General features: G+C 34.0%; 1 protein-coding gene across 1 annotated transcript in view; it reads left to right on the top strand.

Annotated features, from left to right (window-relative positions):
* Window positions 1-20,096, top strand: part of LOC149800411 (C2 domain-containing protein 3-like) — a 132,578-nt gene that overhangs the window by 12,799 nt on the left and 99,683 nt on the right. Inside the window, exons 4-7 of the mRNA XM_089960050.1 lie at window positions 1,976-2,052; window positions 5,846-6,015; window positions 9,794-10,010; window positions 18,086-18,299. Coding sequence (XP_089816176.1) covers window positions 1,976-2,052; window positions 5,846-6,015; window positions 9,794-10,010; window positions 18,086-18,299 — 678 coding nt within the window. The remainder of the gene's footprint in view (window positions 1-1,975; window positions 2,053-5,845; window positions 6,016-9,793; window positions 10,011-18,085; window positions 18,300-20,096) is intronic.

Genomic DNA, 20,096 nt, shown 5'->3' with positions numbered 1-20,096 from the left:
TTCAGTAAGGCTGATCAGTCTAATTTCTGTATCATACATGGTGTTGAGTAAGGCTGATCAGTCCTATTGCTGTATCACACATGGTGTTGAGTAAAGCTGATCAGTCTTATCACAGAATGTGTTGAGTATGGCTGATCAGTCTTATTGCTGTATCACACATGGTGTTGAGTAAAGCTGATCAGTCTTATTACTGTGTCACACATGGTGTTGAGTAAAGCTGATCAGTCTTATTGCTGTATTACACACAGTGTTGAGCAAGGCTGATCAGTCTAATTTCTGTATCATACATGGCGTTGAGTATGGCTGATCAGTCCTATTGATGTATCACACATGGTGTTAAGTAAGGTTGGTCAGTCTTATTGCTGTATTACACATGGTGATGAGTGGCTGATCGGTCGTATTGCTGTATCACACATTGTGTTGAATGGCTGATCATTCTCATTGCTGTATCACACATGGTGTTGAGTAAGGCTGATCAGTCTTATTGCTGTATCACACACGGTGTTGAGTGGCTGATCAGTCATATTGCTGTATTCCACATGGTGTTGAGTAAGCACCTGATCAGTCTTATTGCTGTATTACACATGGTGTTGAGTAAGGCTGATCAGTCCTATTGCTGTATCACACATGGTGTTAAGTGGCTGATCAGTCGTATTGCTGTATTACACATTGTGTTGAATGGCTGATTTTTCTTATTGCTGTATTACACATGGTGTTGAGTAAGGCTGATCAGTCTTATTGCTGTATCACAGACGGTGTTGAGTAAGACTGATCAGTCTTATTGCTGTATTACACATGGTGTTGAGCAAGGCTGATCAGTCTAATTTCTGTATCATACATGGTGTTGAGTAAGGCTGATCATTCCTATTGCTGTATCACACATGGTGTTGAGTAAAGCTGATCACTCTTATAGCTGTATCACATATGGTGTTGAGTAAAGCTGATCAGTCCTATTGCTGTATCACACATGGTGTTGAGTAAAGCTGATCAGTCATGTTGCTGTATTACACACAGTGTTGAGCAAGGCTGATCAGTCTAATTTCTGTATCATGCATGGCGTTGAGTATGGCTGATCAGTCCTATTGATGTATCACACATGGTGTCAAGTAAGGCTGGTCAGTCTTATTGCTGTATCACACATGGTGTTGAGTGGCTGATCAGTCGTATTGCTGTATTCCACATGGTGTTGAGTAAGGCTGATCAGTCTTATTTGCTGTATTACACATGGTGTTAAGTAAGGCTGATCAGTCCTATTGCTGTATCACACATGGTGTTGAGTAAGGCTGCTCATTCTTATTACTGTATCACACATTGTGTTGAGTGGCTGATCATTCTTATTGCTGTATCACACGTGGTGTTGAGTAAGGTTGATCATTCTTATTGCTGTATCACACATGGTGTTGAGTAAGGCTGATCATTCCTATTACTGTATCACACATGGTGTTGAGTGGCTGATCAGTCTTATTGCTTTATCACACATGGTGTTGAGTAAAGCTGATCAGTCTTATTGTTGTATTACACATGGTGTTGAGTAAGGCTGATCAGTCTTTTTGCTGTATCACACATGGCGTTGTGTATGGCTGATCAGTCTTTTTGCTGTATCACACACTCAGATTCAAGCTACTTAGATGTTTTCTTTGATGTCTGCATGTAGATATTTTAAATGCAATGAATAGAACTTTTATAAATTTGTTTTGAATTTGATTTATACAGAAAAGCTGAATTATTCATAGGTCATGAGAAGGGTATATGCAATAAATATAAAACTGCATTCTTGATTTGTTCCGAGTCAAGGGAAGGAACTCATTTGAAATGACTTACGAATTCATCTTGGTCTGAAAGCCTCAACATACCCCTTCACCATTCCAAACTCATTGTTTCCACTTACTCAGAACAAAACACATTATGCAGTTTTTGTGTATAGTCAGAGGTACGTTTTTTTATAATGTTAATTGTAGGACATTTTTACTTCCAGATTCTTCCCTATTTTCTCACCTACTGATGAGAAGATTGGTGAGCTTCAAGTCTCCATGGTACTAGAATCTCTTATGGGTAAGAAAAGACATGCCAACAGACATTGTCTGGGAAGTAAATATTGTAAAACATGATTAGACATGATTAAAGAAACATGTACTCTAGAATTTCATCAGACATGATTAAAGAAACAATTACTCTAGAATTTCATCAGACATGATTAAAGAAACATGTACTCTAGAATTTCATCAGACATGATTAAAGAAACAAGTTTTCTAGAATTTCATCAGACATGATTAAAGAAACAAGTACTCTAGAATTTCATCCGGCATGATTAAAGAAATATGTACTCTAGAATTTCATCCGGCATGATTAAAGAAGCAAGTACTCTAAAATTTCATCAGACATGATTAAAGAAACATGTACTCTAGAATTTCATCAGACATGATTAAAGAAACAAGTACTCTAGAATTTCATCAGACATGATTAAAGAAACAAGTACTCTAGAATTTCATCAGACATGATTAAAGAAACATGTACTCTAGAATTTCATCGGGCAAAATGCAGTGTATCATAGAATTTCATCAGGCAAGATCCAAAGTACCATAACATTTCATCAGACAAGATCCAAAGTACCATATAATTTTTATCAGACAAGTTCCAAAATACCATAGAATTTTTATCAGACAAGATCCAAAGTACCATAGAATTGTACCAGATAAGATCCAAGTAAGCAAGTACTGTAGAATTTTTATCGCACAAGATCCAAAGTATCATATAATTTCATTAGACAAGATACACGTAAACAAGTACTACTGAATTTTATCAGAAAAAATCCAAGAAGCAAGTACTGTAGACTTTCACCAGACAAGAGCCATGTAAACAAGTACTACTGAATTTTATCAGCCAAAATCCAAGAAACAAGTAATGTAGAATTTCATCAGACATGATCCAAAGTACTGTAGAATTTTATCAGACAAGATCCAAGAAATAAGTGCTTTAGAATTTCAAAGTTATCAAGTTATAAAAAGATAATTGAGTTCTTACAAAACAAAGTGAATTTGACCTTTTGAATTTAAAATTTGTTCCAAATATTACTAAATTGAGCCCAAAACAAAAAATGTTTTTATAAAGCCAGTCCTGTTGTTTACTTTATTGCAGCATTACTTTTAAATAAATTACCCACCTTTAGTAATGCTTGGGATGATGTGACTCATTTTTCAATATTTTCTTAGTTCTTTTAAACCAATTTGTGCCATTTCTTTAATCGGAAGGATATGATGCTTTAAAGGAAATGAATATAATTTTTTTCAAATTAATTGGTATTATATAATAGTTAAAATACAAACTTGTCTAATACAAATTTGTCTGTGATGCATTTATGGCAGTTTTATTATGGGATAGACATAGTGATTTGAGAGACAAGAAGAAATAGTTATATATGATGTAATATAATTAAATGCCTTTCATGAAATAAAATTATTTGAGCACATTTGGAAAAAAAATTAAATTTTAAAAAATATGGTAACACTTGTGATGTAACATCAACACACAAGGATAAGAGAATAATTAACAGAAAGAAAGGAAAACACCAAAAAGCACAGTATTATGACATGGCTTTATTTGCTTTCAGTGTTTTAAAAAAAACAGGTTGTCTTTACCCACTTATTCTTTGGGTATCAATTATGATCACATCACTCTGGACAAACCAAACCAGTATTGTCCAAAATTTTGCATTATTTCCATGCTCTCGCTGCTTCTTTAAAAGGTTATTAACATTTTTAAAGAGGAAAATATATTTCCACAACTACCCCTAATTGTGAAAAGCACTGAAGACGAGTTCAGTTGACTGAAGTGTTTTTAAATGGAAAGAAATACTTGAGGTGACAAAAGTTTAGGTCACAAAGAAATGCCTCAAACAGGTAAAGAAAAGCTATATTTCATTGTGTCCTTGCATAATGTGACAGGATTGGAATTTGCTATTAAAAAAGAAATAGAAATGTATGGTCAGTGTTTTGCCTGTTTTATCCTTTGTTCACCATAACAGCCTATCCACTCTAGACCTTTACTAGTATTCTAACTTCTAGATACATTTTCATGAAATAGTCCTCAATTTATTTTCCAAAAAAGTATTCAACACAAGCTTGAAGCTTTTATCTTGGGATGGTTTAGATAAATTTGATGACAAATGAGAGTTTCTGTTATTGCCAACATGATGAAGGTAAATATTCATCATTTTATGATATAAACATGCTGTCATCAGCAACCACTTGCAGAATGCGACTAATGACCATGATTTTTCTGGATAAAAATAACATTTTGACACTGCTATGAATGATCGTTTCACAAAAACAAATGACCATTGCTGATGTCTGCTTTATCCCACAACTGCTTAGGAGTGTATGCAAAGTGTTCTAAAACAAAACTGCTATGTATGACTGCATCATTAAATCGAGATAGAGTGCTTTTTTAAAAAAAACAGCACCATTAATCAAGTCACGGTACTAGTTCATAAAATTAACATGTGATGCAGGTATCTGTCTTATGCTCCATCCTGTGAACCAGGTCAAGGTCACTGACAGCCATTATAGTGTCATAGTCCTGTAAATCCCTATTATAATTAACCTTTGCTTATTTAAAAGGTGCTGTCACAGGTTTACATATTCACTTTATAGGTTTATATTGTTTATTTATCATTTGTGAAAAACTGCAAAAACCTGATCATGCTGCAATGATAACTCTTTTGAAATTGCTTCATTATATGTTGTTTGCTTTTGGAGTTGTGTGGTAATGTCTGGGGTGAATGATGTCTTTGGCTTTGGCTTTAGTAAGTGATTATCATTTTCCAGACCCATTGTAATAGGTTTGTGTTTCTTACCATTCTTAAACCCAACATGAAGTCATGATCTGTTAAGGCCTTTTAAGCCCCTTAATCTCTTTACATCATCTGTGTATTAAACATTTTTGTTTTGACTTTAATACATTTATTGTGTTTCTGGATGGGTTAATTCTGCCCTTTGGATTAATTCATTGGTGAATATTTATTCCATATTTTCCTAAAGCCTGGTCAGAGTTCATGTACAGAATGAATAAAAGAAAATGCATTATCATAGCTAACTGTGCTGTTCTTATGCTACATTTGAAATGATTCTGAAATTTATGGATTTGCAAGTTAACTTATTAACAGGATAAATATTACTGTATCAGTTTTGAAATTTACATGCTAACATACATGTGAACATGACCATCAGATATAATTGTACATGTTTGATGATAGCATTTTTTATAAATTGTTAAATGTGGGCAGAGATTGGAGAAATATCAGAAAGGTGTATTGCTGTGGTCTTTTGAAAAAAAGGAGAAGCTGAGCCTGAATTTCAGATGTTTCTGAGAGAGTTTGTCTTGTGGGATCAGATGAAAACCTTGAACTATGTGATCATGTCCATGTACAGTATTGTATGTGTGTAATGTCACATAACTCCTGTATCATGAAAGATTGACTTCAAACTTTGAAATATTTGTGTAGTACTGTTATTATCTAAAATAAATATCACATATGTGCAAAATCTGTGACCAGTTTTGTTTTATCGTTTCTTCATAGTCTTTGTAATTACAAAAATAGGTTTGTGTAGTGCTGTATAACTCATCCTACGCTGTTCAACATAGAGAGATTAAGCTTTTGGATATAATCAGGGTGATCTGTAGATGTGCTCAGTGCTTTTGGAATTGGGATCTGTTTCCTTGGATTAAAGTTTGAGGGATTGGAATTGCTGCATATGTATTTAAGGAGGAGGTAGTGAGAACTGGGAAAAGATGGGGGATAACCTAGCTTTGCTGCAAACTTTATATATATTTTTTTTGTTGTTTTTAGCATCGTATGACAGCACTGGTTCTATTCCCACCACTGACATCAGTATGGAGACTTATGCATCCCATGTCACTCAGGAGTCAACAGTCCCCAAGAAAGCCCAACCCAAACCCCATCCTCAGCTGCCCAGAAAACCAGAAGATGACCCTTTTATCTCTCCTGCTTCCCACCAGGTAAACAAATAGTTAAACACAAGAGTCTACAACCCATCTTAAATCAACTGATAGTAAGTTTTTCAAAGAGGTTGGACATGTTTTATTGGTCAGCCTGTTTGTCATCAAGTGTAAGGATTTAAAAAAAATGTTTATCAGAAGAATGCTAACAAAAAGCTCAGGTGGATATAATCTTGTCATGACTGTGTACTTAAGGATATCAGTTTCATTACTGAGTGGTTATAACACTGTTTATCTCTGTATTACCTAACCCTCCTCTCTGTCTGTCTCTCTCTGTCTTTGAGTAAATTTTGTAGTGTTATATATTCACTCACAATGGAATTGTTACAGTGAATATATATGTATGTATGTATATATATATATATATATATATATATATATATATATATATATGGCAGTAATTGGTAATTGGTGGTAAAGAAATCATAAGTAAGTATTTATCTTTCCTAATGTTACAACTCTGTGGTCTTAAGCTAAGTAACAGAAAAATCAAAATCAAAAAGTTTAGTAAAATTCAGCAAATAATTTCCCTGAGTACAAAAGTAAAAATTTTAAAGGAACCTTTAATATTGTGAATTAAATCCTAACAGTTCGATCACAAGTCCAAAAGGATAGTTTTCTGAATGAATTCCAGGTCTTGAACATGCTTATATACCAATATCCTTGAATGAGTTGATGTGCCAACAGTCTTTATGCATCACACAGATATAATCCAGTGTTTTTTAATGAATGCACAATAATCACAAAATAGTGTTTAGTCCAAACAGTCAGTGGGCACTTTGTAATTCCAATGAATAATTTAAATAAATGATTCCTCTTTGATTATATCTGAACACAACACTGGATGATTTCAGACTCATATTAAAAGGAATGATGAATAATTTTGTTGATTTTAACCTTTTATACATCTCCACATAGCCTATGTCGCAATAGCTTTTTCTGAAAAACTTAATGGAAAGTTGTCCCAGACCATAAACAAATTAGTTTCTAGAACCTTCTAAGGTCATAATCATGGCTGGGTCTTGAACTCAAACTCAAGTAAACATCTACTTACAAACAAGACAAAAAGAAAGTACACACCAGACCTAATTCCTCAATCATGGACAAAAGTCAAGCACACAAAATATACATAACACCAAGCACACTTATTGCCCCCCCCCCATGCTTTCATTAAAACCACTGGGGATAGTATAATACCCATCCTCTGTCTGTCCATTTCCATGTCTTTTCCTAAATCCTTATTGGAATTTTAATTATGTTGTCCCAGTGGATGTCATCTGTGAGAGGAATGTTACTCTGACGTCCTGTGAAAGGGTCAGAGGTTAGACATTTATGCATAACCATGGCAGGTTGTTGCATTATTATCTCATCAGGCGACATGGTCAGGTGAGGTTTTGGTATGGCCTTGTATGTATTGTGCATTCTACTATACTCAATTTTTTTTTGTCACTACTCTGGATTCCATATTTCTCATCTGTTTTCAATCAGATCTGGAATATGGGTTTATATCATCAAAATCTCAGATGAGTTTAAAACTGAGCAAGAGCCATGAATATAAATGAGGATATGTTGCATCCGATTGGTCAATCTTGTTACCACTCAGGAGGCCATTTGTTTTATCCAGTTCTGATAAAACTTGGAATATATGCTTATATCATTAAGGTCTTTATAGATTTCAATAATGAACAAGATCCATGCATACTAATGAGGTGATCATGCATCTGATTGGCTGATTGTGTTACCAGTCTGAAAGCCACATTTCTGATCCAGTTTTGATGAAACTTGGAATGTATCCTTAAATTATTTGGCTCCCGGATGAGTTCACTAATGGGTGAGATCCATGGAGACAAATTAGGTGATATTGTATCAGATTGGCTGATTGTGTTACCAGTCTGATGGGTGAGATCCTTGGATACAAATTAAGTGATAATGCATCTGATTGGCTAAGCTTGTTACTCAAAAAGCCAAACTTCAGCTCTGATTTTGATCAAAGCTGAAATGTAGGCTTGTATTGTGAAGATCTTGGATGGGTTTGATAATGAGCTATGTCTGTCATTAATGATTTGATTGACTGTCCTTGCTACCATTCAGGAAGCCAGATTTCTGATCAGGCTTGGAATTTTTTATCATCAAGAACTTGGATGAGTTCACTAATGAGCAAGATATATGCATATTAATGAGGTAATCGTGCATCTGATTAGCTGAGCTTATTACAACTCTGGAGACCAAATTATTGGTCTGATTATTTTCCAGCTTGGAGCATCAAGAGTTTGTGCATGTCTGATAGTGATCAAGTTGCACACATTAATGAGTTGATCTTGCATTTGATCACACATATTAATGAGTTGATCTTGCATTTGATAATGATCAAGATACACTTCTTAATGAGTTGATCTTGCATTTGATAATGATCAAGATACACACATAGTAATGAGTTTATCTTGCATTTGATAATGATCAAGATACACACATATTAATGAGTTGATCTTGCATTTGATAATGATCAAGATACACACTTATTAATGAGTTGATCTTGCATTTGATAATGATCAAGATACACACTTATTAATGAGTTGATCTTGCATTTGATAATGATCAAGATACACACTTATTAATGAGTTGATCTTGCATTTGATAATGATCAAGATACACACTTATTAATGAGTTGATCTTGCATTTGATAATGATCAAGATACACACTTATTAATGAGTTGATCTTGCATTTGATAATGATCAAGATACACATATATTAATGAGTTGATCTTGCATTTGATTGGCTTGTTGCCACTGATTTCATTTTGATCAAACTTGAATCATGAGTATCCTATATGGGCTTGATAATGAGTGAAACTGTCCTTGTTACCATTCAGGAGCCATATTGATAAGGTTGTTGTCATGTCCAAGTTTCCATTCAGGAGGCCAGATTGATAAGATTGTTGTCATGATAATATTGTCGTCACGATAAGATTGTCGTCATCATGATAAGATTGTTGTCATGATAAGATTGTCATCAGGCTTGGAATTTATTCCGTCATCTCAATATCTCTGACGAGTTCAGTGATAAGCAAGATCCACACGTGATTTAATCTTGGATCTGATTGGCTGAACTTGTTATTTGTTTGGATGCCATATTTGTGATTGGATTTTTATCAAACTTGGAACAGTGGCGATAATGAACAAGATCCATGCATATTTGTGATGTGAACTTGATGTGCTTATTACAACTCTGGAAGCTATTATTCTGATTAATTTTTATCAGAATTGGAATATGTGCTTATGTCATCAAGTTCTTGGTTAATTTTGAAAGTAAACATGGTACCCACATAATGAGGTGATCTTTCACATGATTGGCTGGCTTTTGACGCCATATTTTTTATATGTTGGGTTTATTATCATCCAGATATGGATGAATTTGACTATAAGAAAAAGAATGTGCATATTCATTACCCTTTATTTATAGAAGTAATTTTTTTCTTCTTCAGAATTTAGTAGAATATGTAATTTAACATGACAGTAAACTTTGGGAGATAGTTGACATAGGATATATTCTTACTGTACTACATAAACCTGCAGAGTGGAAGGGACAGATGTTAAGTTAAGTAAGCCAGGTGAGTGATATCATGCCCACTTGGATCTCTTTTGTTTGTAATAGGTTTTGTATTATGATCCAAATGAATATTTGGGATGACAAGTTGTTGCACTTCAGTTTCACTTGGTAACAGGAAAAGGGGACTAACATGTATACAGTTTTGTATGTGAATTTTTTTTCTCTTTCCAGGCAACAGATTCACGCCTTCCTAATGGTCATGCAGAGGATATAAAGCAAAAACTGAACTATAGCCCAGTTCTAAGTGACCCGGCAGAGCATCACTATAGACCAATCGGAGCAGGGAGTACGGTTGCCATCACAACTAGTGGGGAGGTTATAGAGACAAACATCAACACCAAGAAGAAAAGTATGCAGGAAAATGCCATTCACACTGAAAGCAGGCCAGGTACAGTTTTGCCTTGACTGATTATGCATGTATACAATTTTTAAAATCAAATGGAACTATTAATTTTTTTATATATATAGTCCTCTTAGAGCATTCGATATGGAATATTATTAATTTTTTATACTCATTTGTTAGAGAAAAGAAATCAGTTTGGACAAATCATACAATAAAAACTAGTTTATTGACCTTAAATACATTATAAATGTTCCTATCCGTAAATGCAGAGATTTTATTATAAAAATGTTTTTACACAGATATGTTCACGCCTGGTATTTTGTATTAGGAAGGCATATTATGATTATAATCACTATAAATGCATTACATAAAATTGTTTTATTTTGTCTCATTTAAAGTGATGTTCATTTCTGTAATTGCTGTCACTTGTCAAGTTTTGAAATAGCTGCACTTTTTTCAGCAAATAGCACAGATACTAAAGTTTCAAAGCTAGTATTCATTTCAGTGAAAGGAAGCAAATATTAAATTTATACCATGCATGACTGACCACAAGGGAACTATATTTAAATCAGTTTTGAAATGTATCCAGTTCAAATATAACTAGGGCCCAACTTGATGAAGTCATTGTAATCCATTAGAAATCACGTTGATCTTCAGTATTTCCATGTCAGCAATTTCATTTCTGTTTGATAAATTGATTGGAAATTGTTGGATTTTGTTTTGATAGTAGCTGTATATTGTTGATATCTTTAAAGAGTTTGATGTCCAGCTTTCTCTGTCATTGAAATGAATGATGACCACTTATTACCTATCCCCACCCACACCTTTTGTTTCTGCAGCTTTGTTTGCAGATTGTTACACTTCAATCAGATATGGCATGTATCTCTATATTGATGAGACCTTGCATGAGTTCATTGATCCGCAACATTTACATTTTGATGAGACCTTGCATGAGTTCAGTGATCCGCAACATTTACATTTTGATGAGACCTTGCATGAGTTCAGTGATCCGCAACATTTACATTTTGATGAGACCTTGCATGAGTTCAGTGTTCCACAACATTTACATTTTGATGAGACCTTGCATGAGTTCAGTGATCCGCAACATTTCCATTTTGATGAGACCTTGCATGAGTTCAGTGTTCCACAACATTTACATTTTGATGAGACCTTGCATGAGTTCAGTGATCTGCAACATTTACATTTTGATGAGACCTTGCATGAGTTCAGTGATCCGAAACATTTACATTTTGATGAGACCTTGCATGAGTTCAGTGTTCCACAACATTTACATTTTGATGAGACCTTGCATGAGTTCAGTGATCTGCAACATTTACATTTTGATGAGACCTTGCATGAGTTCAGTGTACCACGACATTTACATTTTGATGAGACCTTGCATGAGTTCAGTGATCCGCAACATTTACATTTTGATGAGACCTTGCATGAGTTCAGTGTTCCACGACATTTACATTTTGATGAGACCTTGCATGAGTTCAGTGATCTGCAACATTTACATTTTGATGAGACCTTGCATGAGTTCAGTGTTCCACAACATTTACATTTTGATGAGACCTTGCATGAGTTCAGTGTTCCACAACATTTACATTTTGATGAGACCTTGCATGAGTTCAGTGATCCGCAACATTTACATTTTGATGAGACCTTGCATGAGTTCAGTGTTCCACGACATTTACAGCAGTGAGTCCTTCTGATTGCCCATCTTCATATTTGGTAGGGAGCTTTATGAAACAATGAATGAGTTTGATTTCCAGTCTTCTAAATCATCATTTACAGGTGTCATGCTGTCTGATTTCCAGTCTTCTAAGTGATCATTTACAGGTGTCATGCTGTCTGATTTCCAATCTTCTACATGATCATTTTACAGGTGTCGTGCTGTCTGATTTCCAGTCTTCTAAGTGATCATTTACAGGTGTCATGCTGTCTGATTTCCAGTCTTCTAAGTGATCATTTACAGGTGTCATGCTGTCTGATTTCCAATCTTCTACATGATCATTTTCAGGTGTCGTGCTGTCTGATTTCCAGTCTTCTAAGTGATCACTTACAGGTGTCATGCTGTCTGATTTCCAGTCTTCGAAGTGATCATTTACAGGTGTCATGCTGTCTGATTTCCAGTCACAGATGTCATGCTGTCTGATTTCCAGTCTTCTAAATGATCATTTACAGGTGTCATGCTGTCTGATTTCCAATCTTCTACATGATCATTTACAGGTGTTGTGCTGTCTGATTTCCAGTCTTCTAAGTGATCATTTACAGGTGTCATGCTGTCTGATTTCCAGTCTTCTAAGTCATCATTTACAGGTGTCATGCTGTCTGATTCCAGTCTTTTAAGTGATCATTTACAGGTGTCATGCTGTCTGATTTCAAGTCTTCTACATGATCATTTACAGGTGTCATACTGTCTGATTACCAGTCTTCTAAGTGATCATTTACAGGTGTCATGCTGTCTGATTTCCAGTCTTGTAAGTCATCATTTACAGGTGTCATGCTGTCTGATTCCAGTCTTTTAAGTGATCATTTACAGGTGTCATGCTGTCTGATTTCCAGTTTTTTAAGTGATCATTTACAGGTGTCATTCTGTCTGATTTCCAGTCTTCTAAGTGATCATTTACAGGTGTCATACTGTCTGATTTCCAGTCTTCTACATGATCATTTACAGGTGTCATGCTGTCTGAGTTCCAGTTTTTTAAGTGATCATTTACAGGTGTCATTCTGTCTGATTTCCAGTCTTCTAAGTGATCATTTACAGGTGTCATGCTGTCTGATTTCCAGTTTTTTAAGTGATCATTTACAAGTGTCATTCTGTCTGATTTCCAGTCTTCTAAGTGATCATTTACAGGTGTCATGCTGTCAGATTTCCAGTCTTCTAAATGATCATTTACAGGTGTCATCCTGTCTGATTTCCAGTCTTCTAAGTGATCATTTACAGGTGTCATGCTGTCTGATTTCCAGTCTTCTACATGATCATTTACAGGTGTCATTCTGTCTGATTTCCAGTCTTCTACATGATCATTTACAGGTGTCATACTGTCTGATTACCAGTCTCCTAAGTGACCATTTATAGGTGTCATTCTGTCTGATTTCCAGTCTTCTAAATGATCATTTACAGATGTCATGCTGTCTGATTCCAGTCTTCTACATGATCATTTACAGGTGTCGTACTGTCTGATTACCAGTCTTCTAAGTGATTATTTACAGGTGTCATGCTGTCTGATTCCAGTCTTCTACATGATCATTTACAGGTGTCATTCTGTCTGATTCCAGTCTTCTACATGATCATGTACAGGTGTCATGCTGTCTGATTACCAGTCCTCCATGGCATAACTTTACAAAGTTGTGTTGGTTTTCAAACAAATTTGGTATAGGTTATTATATTGATGAGACCTTAAATGAGTTCAAGTTCCACATCATTATTTACAGGAGTTAAGCCCCTGATGCCTGTCCTCCAGATTTCTGCAGCATTGCGTGACCAAGTATTGTTTTATTTTAACAAAATTTGGCATGCAGGTTTTTACTGATGAGACCTTGCATTATGGTCCCAGACAGCTCCTCATCTGGTTTATACAGAATAACTATAGTAACAAATCATATTTATCATAAACTTTTATACTGATGAGATGATTTGGATTTCCAGTATTCTTGATCCTTATTTAGAAGAGCTATGGTCTCTAATTGACCATGCTTCTAACTTTGGTTTTTAAATTGTTATGTATGTTTAATTTGCATTGTTTGTTTGTTGTTTTTTAAAAATATGAATTATATGCTATGGATGTTTGTAGTTGGGTTGACCTTGTCTAAAATCAAGCTCATTTTCTACCTGACCTGAATCATTGATTTTGGTTTTGTAAATAACATGTTTATCTCAATCTGAGTCTAAAATATTGGAAATTCCCCATGAAATGCCAGGTATACCTGTTGTTTACCATATTTTATATTATAATTTTACTGCTACTATATTATAATTTTAGTAACAGACCTTCTAATTATAATATGATTTTATCTTGTTAAAATTTGGAACCTTCCAGAATGAAATTTTCCATTATGTAATATTCTTTTAGAAAATGCTAACTGTGACCTGAGGTCAAGTGGAGGACTATCTGATTTTTTTTGTCTAGAATTTTTCATTCGTACTCTATGATCTGAGAAGAATCAGTTGTATTATTGTTGTGTCCAGTATTTCATTGGGCTGGAATTTATTTATTCAAATTATTTAATCAATGGTATTCTTCTCTGGAAATAAAAAGTGCTAAAAAATAACATATTTGGAAACAGAGACTTGGATTGATAGTGAAATTCAAATAAGGATATATTCTTGGATTGTATTATTGTGATTGGCACATCACTATGAAACAAGCCATCACTGGCACATCAATTCTAGCTTTCGATTTATTTTGGTACCACAAAAGTTTATCCAGAACTTAAATCATTAGGACTTGTGTTAGAAATTCTAGGATTATTTGGGATTTAATTTGAATTCCATATTTTCTTTTTGCATTTTTCACTTTGTATTATAGAGAAGTAAATTTTTTGTTTCACAAAACCATTTTTGACACTTTTATATTGCTTAGTTGATGACCATAGTCATAATAGAAAATTCAAGTTCATATGTGTATGCCATAGAGTCATAATAGAAAATTCAAGTTCATCTGTGTATGCCATAGTCATAATAGAAAATTCAAGTTCATTTCTGTATGCCATAGAGTCGTAATAGAAAATTCAAGTTCATATGTGTATGCCAGTCATAATAGAAAATTCAAGTTCATATGTGTATGCCATAGAGTCATAATAGAAAATTCAAGTTCATATGTGTATGCCATAGAGTCATAATAGAAAATTCAAGTTCATATGTGTATGCCATAGAGCCGTAATAGAAAATTCAAGTTCATAGGTATATGGCCCTGTTGAGCATATTGTGTTAACTTGCGGTCATTTACAATGAAATAATAGTTAATAGCTTTTGTTATACCTCCCTCCCCAACAAGAGAAGTTTGGTTAAGGAATATAGTGGAATCAGAAGGTCATCCATCCATTAAGGAGTGAATTTTTATGGCTGTACCACATATCAATACATATCATTTTACACCTATAAGACAAAACATATTGATATGCCTTAAGAAGCAAACACATTTTGGCCACAGAATATTAAAAATAGCTTCTGTATCTTTGCACAAAGATCTTAGTCACAGAAAATGTGATTCAACGTTTTGATTACAGTTTTTTGTTTGCTTACATTTCTTAAACTCCTTGACAGATTCTCTTCTTAATTGGCATGAAATATTATACATCCAAGACAGTTTATTTGATTGCCCCTTTGACCTTGGAGTCAAGAGGTAAAGGGTTAATTGGCATGAAATATTATACATCCAAGGCAATTTATTTGATTGCCCCTTTGAGCTTGGAGTCAAGAGGTAAAGGGTTAATTGGCATGAAATATTATACATCCAAGGCAATTTATTTGATTGTCCCTTTGACCATGGAAGAGGTAAAGGGTTGATTGGCATGAAATGTTATACATCCAAGGCAATTTATTTGATTGACCTTGGTCTCAAGATCATAAGCAGAAGTTTGCATTAGGTTTTTGGTTAAAGTTATTTCTCTATATTTCCCCTTCATGAACTTTCTGTGTATGTACTTGTGATGAAAAATTGCTTGAAGTTCAGGCAATTCATTCTTTCACATGCACTCTTGCTCCACTGACCTTGGAGCCAAAGTCATTTAAGGATTCGCTTTAAGTTATTTTAATTTCCACATATTTTCTAAACCCCTTGATGGATTTCCTCATGCTCTTGGTGAATCACTATAAAATCAAGACAATTCATTCTGCTCACTCAACTTTTTTACCTTGAGGTAAAGTTACATTTCATTGCAATGTTTTTATTGTGTGCTCGACACATTGGTCTGACTTCTTTGTTTTGGATTCTGTCTATCGACCTTTAACCCTCTTATTGTGGGCTTGACATGCAGGCCTGATATGTTGTTCTGGTTTGTGTTTGTCTACCTGTAGGCTGGTAAGACTGCAACATTGGCCAAACTGAAATGATGTAAGTTATTAGGAACTTAGCCTGTCTCTGTATCAACTGTTAGGTTTTCCAAACAGCTGACAATTCATCGGTTTGTTGAATATATCTTAATATTGTAGTGCAGATCTTAAGATCATTATGATATTGTTTCCAACTGTCACATATCAGTATATTACGTGTAAAGTTGATGATGCATCTTGATCTATATTATGTATAAAATTGATAATGATTGTTATGTGTTTATAAACAGTAACAATAAAAAATTGAAGACAACAAGCTTCATAAAATTTAAAAAACAATTTATTTCCCTAGAAAAACAAGGTAAAAATAAGGAAAAGAACTTACGGTTTTAAGATTCAAATTAAAAAAATAATCCAAGAATTAAAAATTAGAAGTCCTAATAATAAAATGTTCTAATGAATCTGAGTTCGAGCCCTGATGAAATCCAAAATGGAAGGCGATGATGTATGCTATATCCGGTATTGTACTGATGTATCTACAGTTCTTTGTTGAACTACAGAAAATAATATTCCAGTTTTTAATGTATGAACACTTAAATATTCCCAGGGAAAAGAATTAATATTTCCATAAAATAGAATTTCAACTCAAACTGGTCACAACAAAAACAGACACCTTGATGTCTAAGTGTTTAAAATCCCGACTGACTAAATTCTCTATAGATAAAGGTTATACGCTAATTTAAGACGCAAAACAGAGTCCCGTATTAGGGTCACGTGATCACTTTCTAGAACAAGATAGAAGCTTTACCTCACATGCTCCCAATACAGCCTCGATTTCACTCTATAAATCACACATTAAGAATAAATTAAAAAAATTAAATAGAAGTTGTTTACTTCAACTCTTACTAATTCTGTATCAAGGTCAGGAACTAGGTCAGCATTACGATACAAAGTTCTAATATTAGGGGTTTATAAAAAAGCAGTCAGGTCATACTAATTTCTGGAAAATGTTTAATTCCAGTAAATAAAATTACATTACAATAGCACGTAATGGAATAATAAAAAAAATTAAAACTAACAAACAAACAATTAAATTAAATCAAAAATAAATTAAATCAAATATAAATAACATGATGTACTGCCTGAATATGTGTAGGACACTTTAGGATTTACAGTGATTTAGAGACTGAAGTCACTTCAAAGATTGAAATCATATTTCTTTAAAATAAAATGTTATGAATCAAATGTTCTGTTAACAAACATATTTAAAAATGTAAATAATGCAGTTCAGAGAATTCTTATCAACATTATCACTAAATCAACCCGATGTATAAAGTTGTATAAAGTACTCCACAACCAATTCTCGTCAACTTCAGCTTCTCGTCAACTTCAGCTTTTTCCTATCAGTGTCACATTCAGTCCAAAAATCATACATAATTGAAGAAACAAATTAGCAGAACATTCTTACTAAACACACCTCTTAAGTAGTGAAGTAGAAATATCTTCCTTAGTTGTAACAAGTAGTTCCAACATCACAAACATCTATGTGCATAATTGTTTACTGATTTGTTACCAATGCTTACAGGCATGCTGTGTAAGTGTTGTATCCTTTTTGTCTGGTTAATATTTCCAGAACTGTTTCAGATATTTTTATGAAACTTGATATGTATTTGTGTCATGATATTAGTATGTGTTCCAAATAAAGATTCAGCTCTGTCAGATTAGTATATTTGGAGTTACCTTCCTTTATTATAAAAATTGTACTTTCAGTTGATATTTTTTATAAGCACTCGCTTAATGACAGTATGTATAGCATGTATGTATGTATAGTGGCTATATGGAACCAAATAAAAAATGGGCTCAAAACTGTAAAGATAATGAATTGTCTTTGAAAAAAATTAGGAACATAACACTTTCAGATAAGGATACACATGTGATACAACAAAATATAAGAGCACTTACAAACACACAGATCTAGTAAGTTTTGTTGAGTCCACTATGGCCGAAAGTTGACAAAGCAGTGAGTGTCCTTTCTGATTCATCCGACACTAAGCTGGGCCCTTTCTGGCTCATCTATCACTAATAGTGTTGATGATAATTTTAAGTTTTTAAACCACAGGAAACCCACAAGAAAATCAGGCAGAAGCTGGCAGGGATCTTTTATCAGTCCTGTTACAAAAAGGGAACAAGTTGCGAGAGGACATGATTGTCTCCTCGATGAAGACAGACATGCCTGCTTCTGGTGGGAATAAAGAGGAAAATTGGGGGATAGACACAGTGAGGGAACATCCTGTACACTACAGTGATCAAAATGCATACAACATGCCTGTTAGGTAAGTAATATACATGACTTGGCTTGTCTCAGTTCCCAGCAGTTTTCATTTCTTTACCTATTGCACTGGGGCATTGAATATCTTCCATTCTCACTCCACATTGAAGTGTCATGGTGAAGGGGTAGGCCCATAGTCATTCTCCACTTCAAAGAGTGTTGGGAAACATAGAGATTGACTTCTGAATCGTTATTGCATGAAAAGACTGAACTGGGTACCAAATGAAGAATTTGTATTTATTCATATTATATTTGAATAATAAAAAAAATAGTTTTAAAAGAGTATGTTGATTTAATATTGTATATGTTTTTAGAAATGAGTGGTCTAATAACTTGCACAACTAATGATTGTCACAATTGCCAATATAAAAACAATGTATGTGCATTTCAAATTCAGTTTAAACAATGTTTTTCATCATTATCAATGGAGTGTAGGAATAACTAATGTTGTTACTTTTTAATGAAAATCTGATTTAATTTACACACTAATGTGACGAAAGTTATAACTTGTCTTGAATGGCATAAATCTATCCCTTTTGTTATCAGGGAAGAGTAATCCAATGAGATAAACACAATTCAATTTCAAATGACAACCACAGAGTTTAAAATGAACATTTTTTATTAAAATAATATGAATTTTATGCTTTGTCTAGCACTGAGTAATGAGTATCTTTGAATCAGCTTTTGATGCAACTGGGATACAGCACATGTATTGTTACAGAGACCTGACTTCAGTAGATTTTCTGGCTTATGTAGCCTTGTCAATTCCTTTAGACTATATTGACAAGAATTAATACTAAAAGATGGTTTCAGATCATGAAGGGTGTCATTGAAATTGCACATAGCCATTTGACTTGAATTATTGTATTTAACAGCCCCAGTTATGGCCCAGCAACTAATTGCTGAAGTTTGATAATTGTCTATAATTAAACTGAATTAAAATTTATCGCTGAAACGAATTATGTGGGGAAATTCTCATGAATTGAAGTGAATTTTTCATCTCTGTGTGCTAATTACATTACAGTCTCAGATATCGGGAGATTTTTGTTATTTTCCATCAAAGAACAAGGAGAAACACCTTTCTGTACTGGGGATTGTTCTTGACATTAAAATTTCAATTTCTACAGATTTCTTATGCAAAGAAATATATCAAGTACATTGCTCAGAGGCACACCACAGTCACCAGCCAGAGCCAGCTATGTCAGACTGCCTTAGCACTAAATAACATTGAATTCAACCTTTACGACAACTACATTGAATATTTTGAATATCTAGTCGCAATTTTTTTCTATAAGGATGGTTCTACTGGATTGGGTTTTTATAATTGTGACTAGTTTGTTCAAATCAAAATAAAGCTGATCTTACATTGACCATAATGGCTAGTTCGTAAAAAAAATTGTCACTCAAGAATATTAAAGATGTCTTCAGCACTCGCGTGTTAAAAAGAAAAATTGATCTTATCTTCTAAACTTGGAATTTGTTTTGTGCAATAGAGTGTCGGTCCTTTTGTTTCCATTATACTTGTGGTTAAGTTTTCAGTTGTATTCCAGTTGTTGTTATTTTAGAATAATGAACATTCATTTTCAGCTGTAACTTAGTGTTCAGTAATGCAGTTGAGGTTTTGGTGACCACATACAAGCTTTCCATCCCTCAGCTCTCTCTCTCTCATACGCAGTTACTGTTAATACATTCCTTAGATAGTTATTATACATTGAACTTTCCTTTCATCAGACTTCTGTTGTTCTGCATTCCACTTCTATTATGAAGCATGTGTGGATTTTGTCACCTTTTGTATGTCAAG

The sequence above is a fragment of the Sinohyriopsis cumingii genome, chromosome 5 (genome assembly GCF_028554795.1).
Source record: "Sinohyriopsis cumingii isolate HCF-2022 chromosome 5, ASM2855479v2, whole genome shotgun sequence".
Taxonomy (NCBI): Eukaryota; Metazoa; Mollusca; class Bivalvia; order Unionida; family Unionidae; genus Sinohyriopsis; species Sinohyriopsis cumingii.
This window is presented reverse-complemented; position numbering and strand designations above follow the sequence as displayed.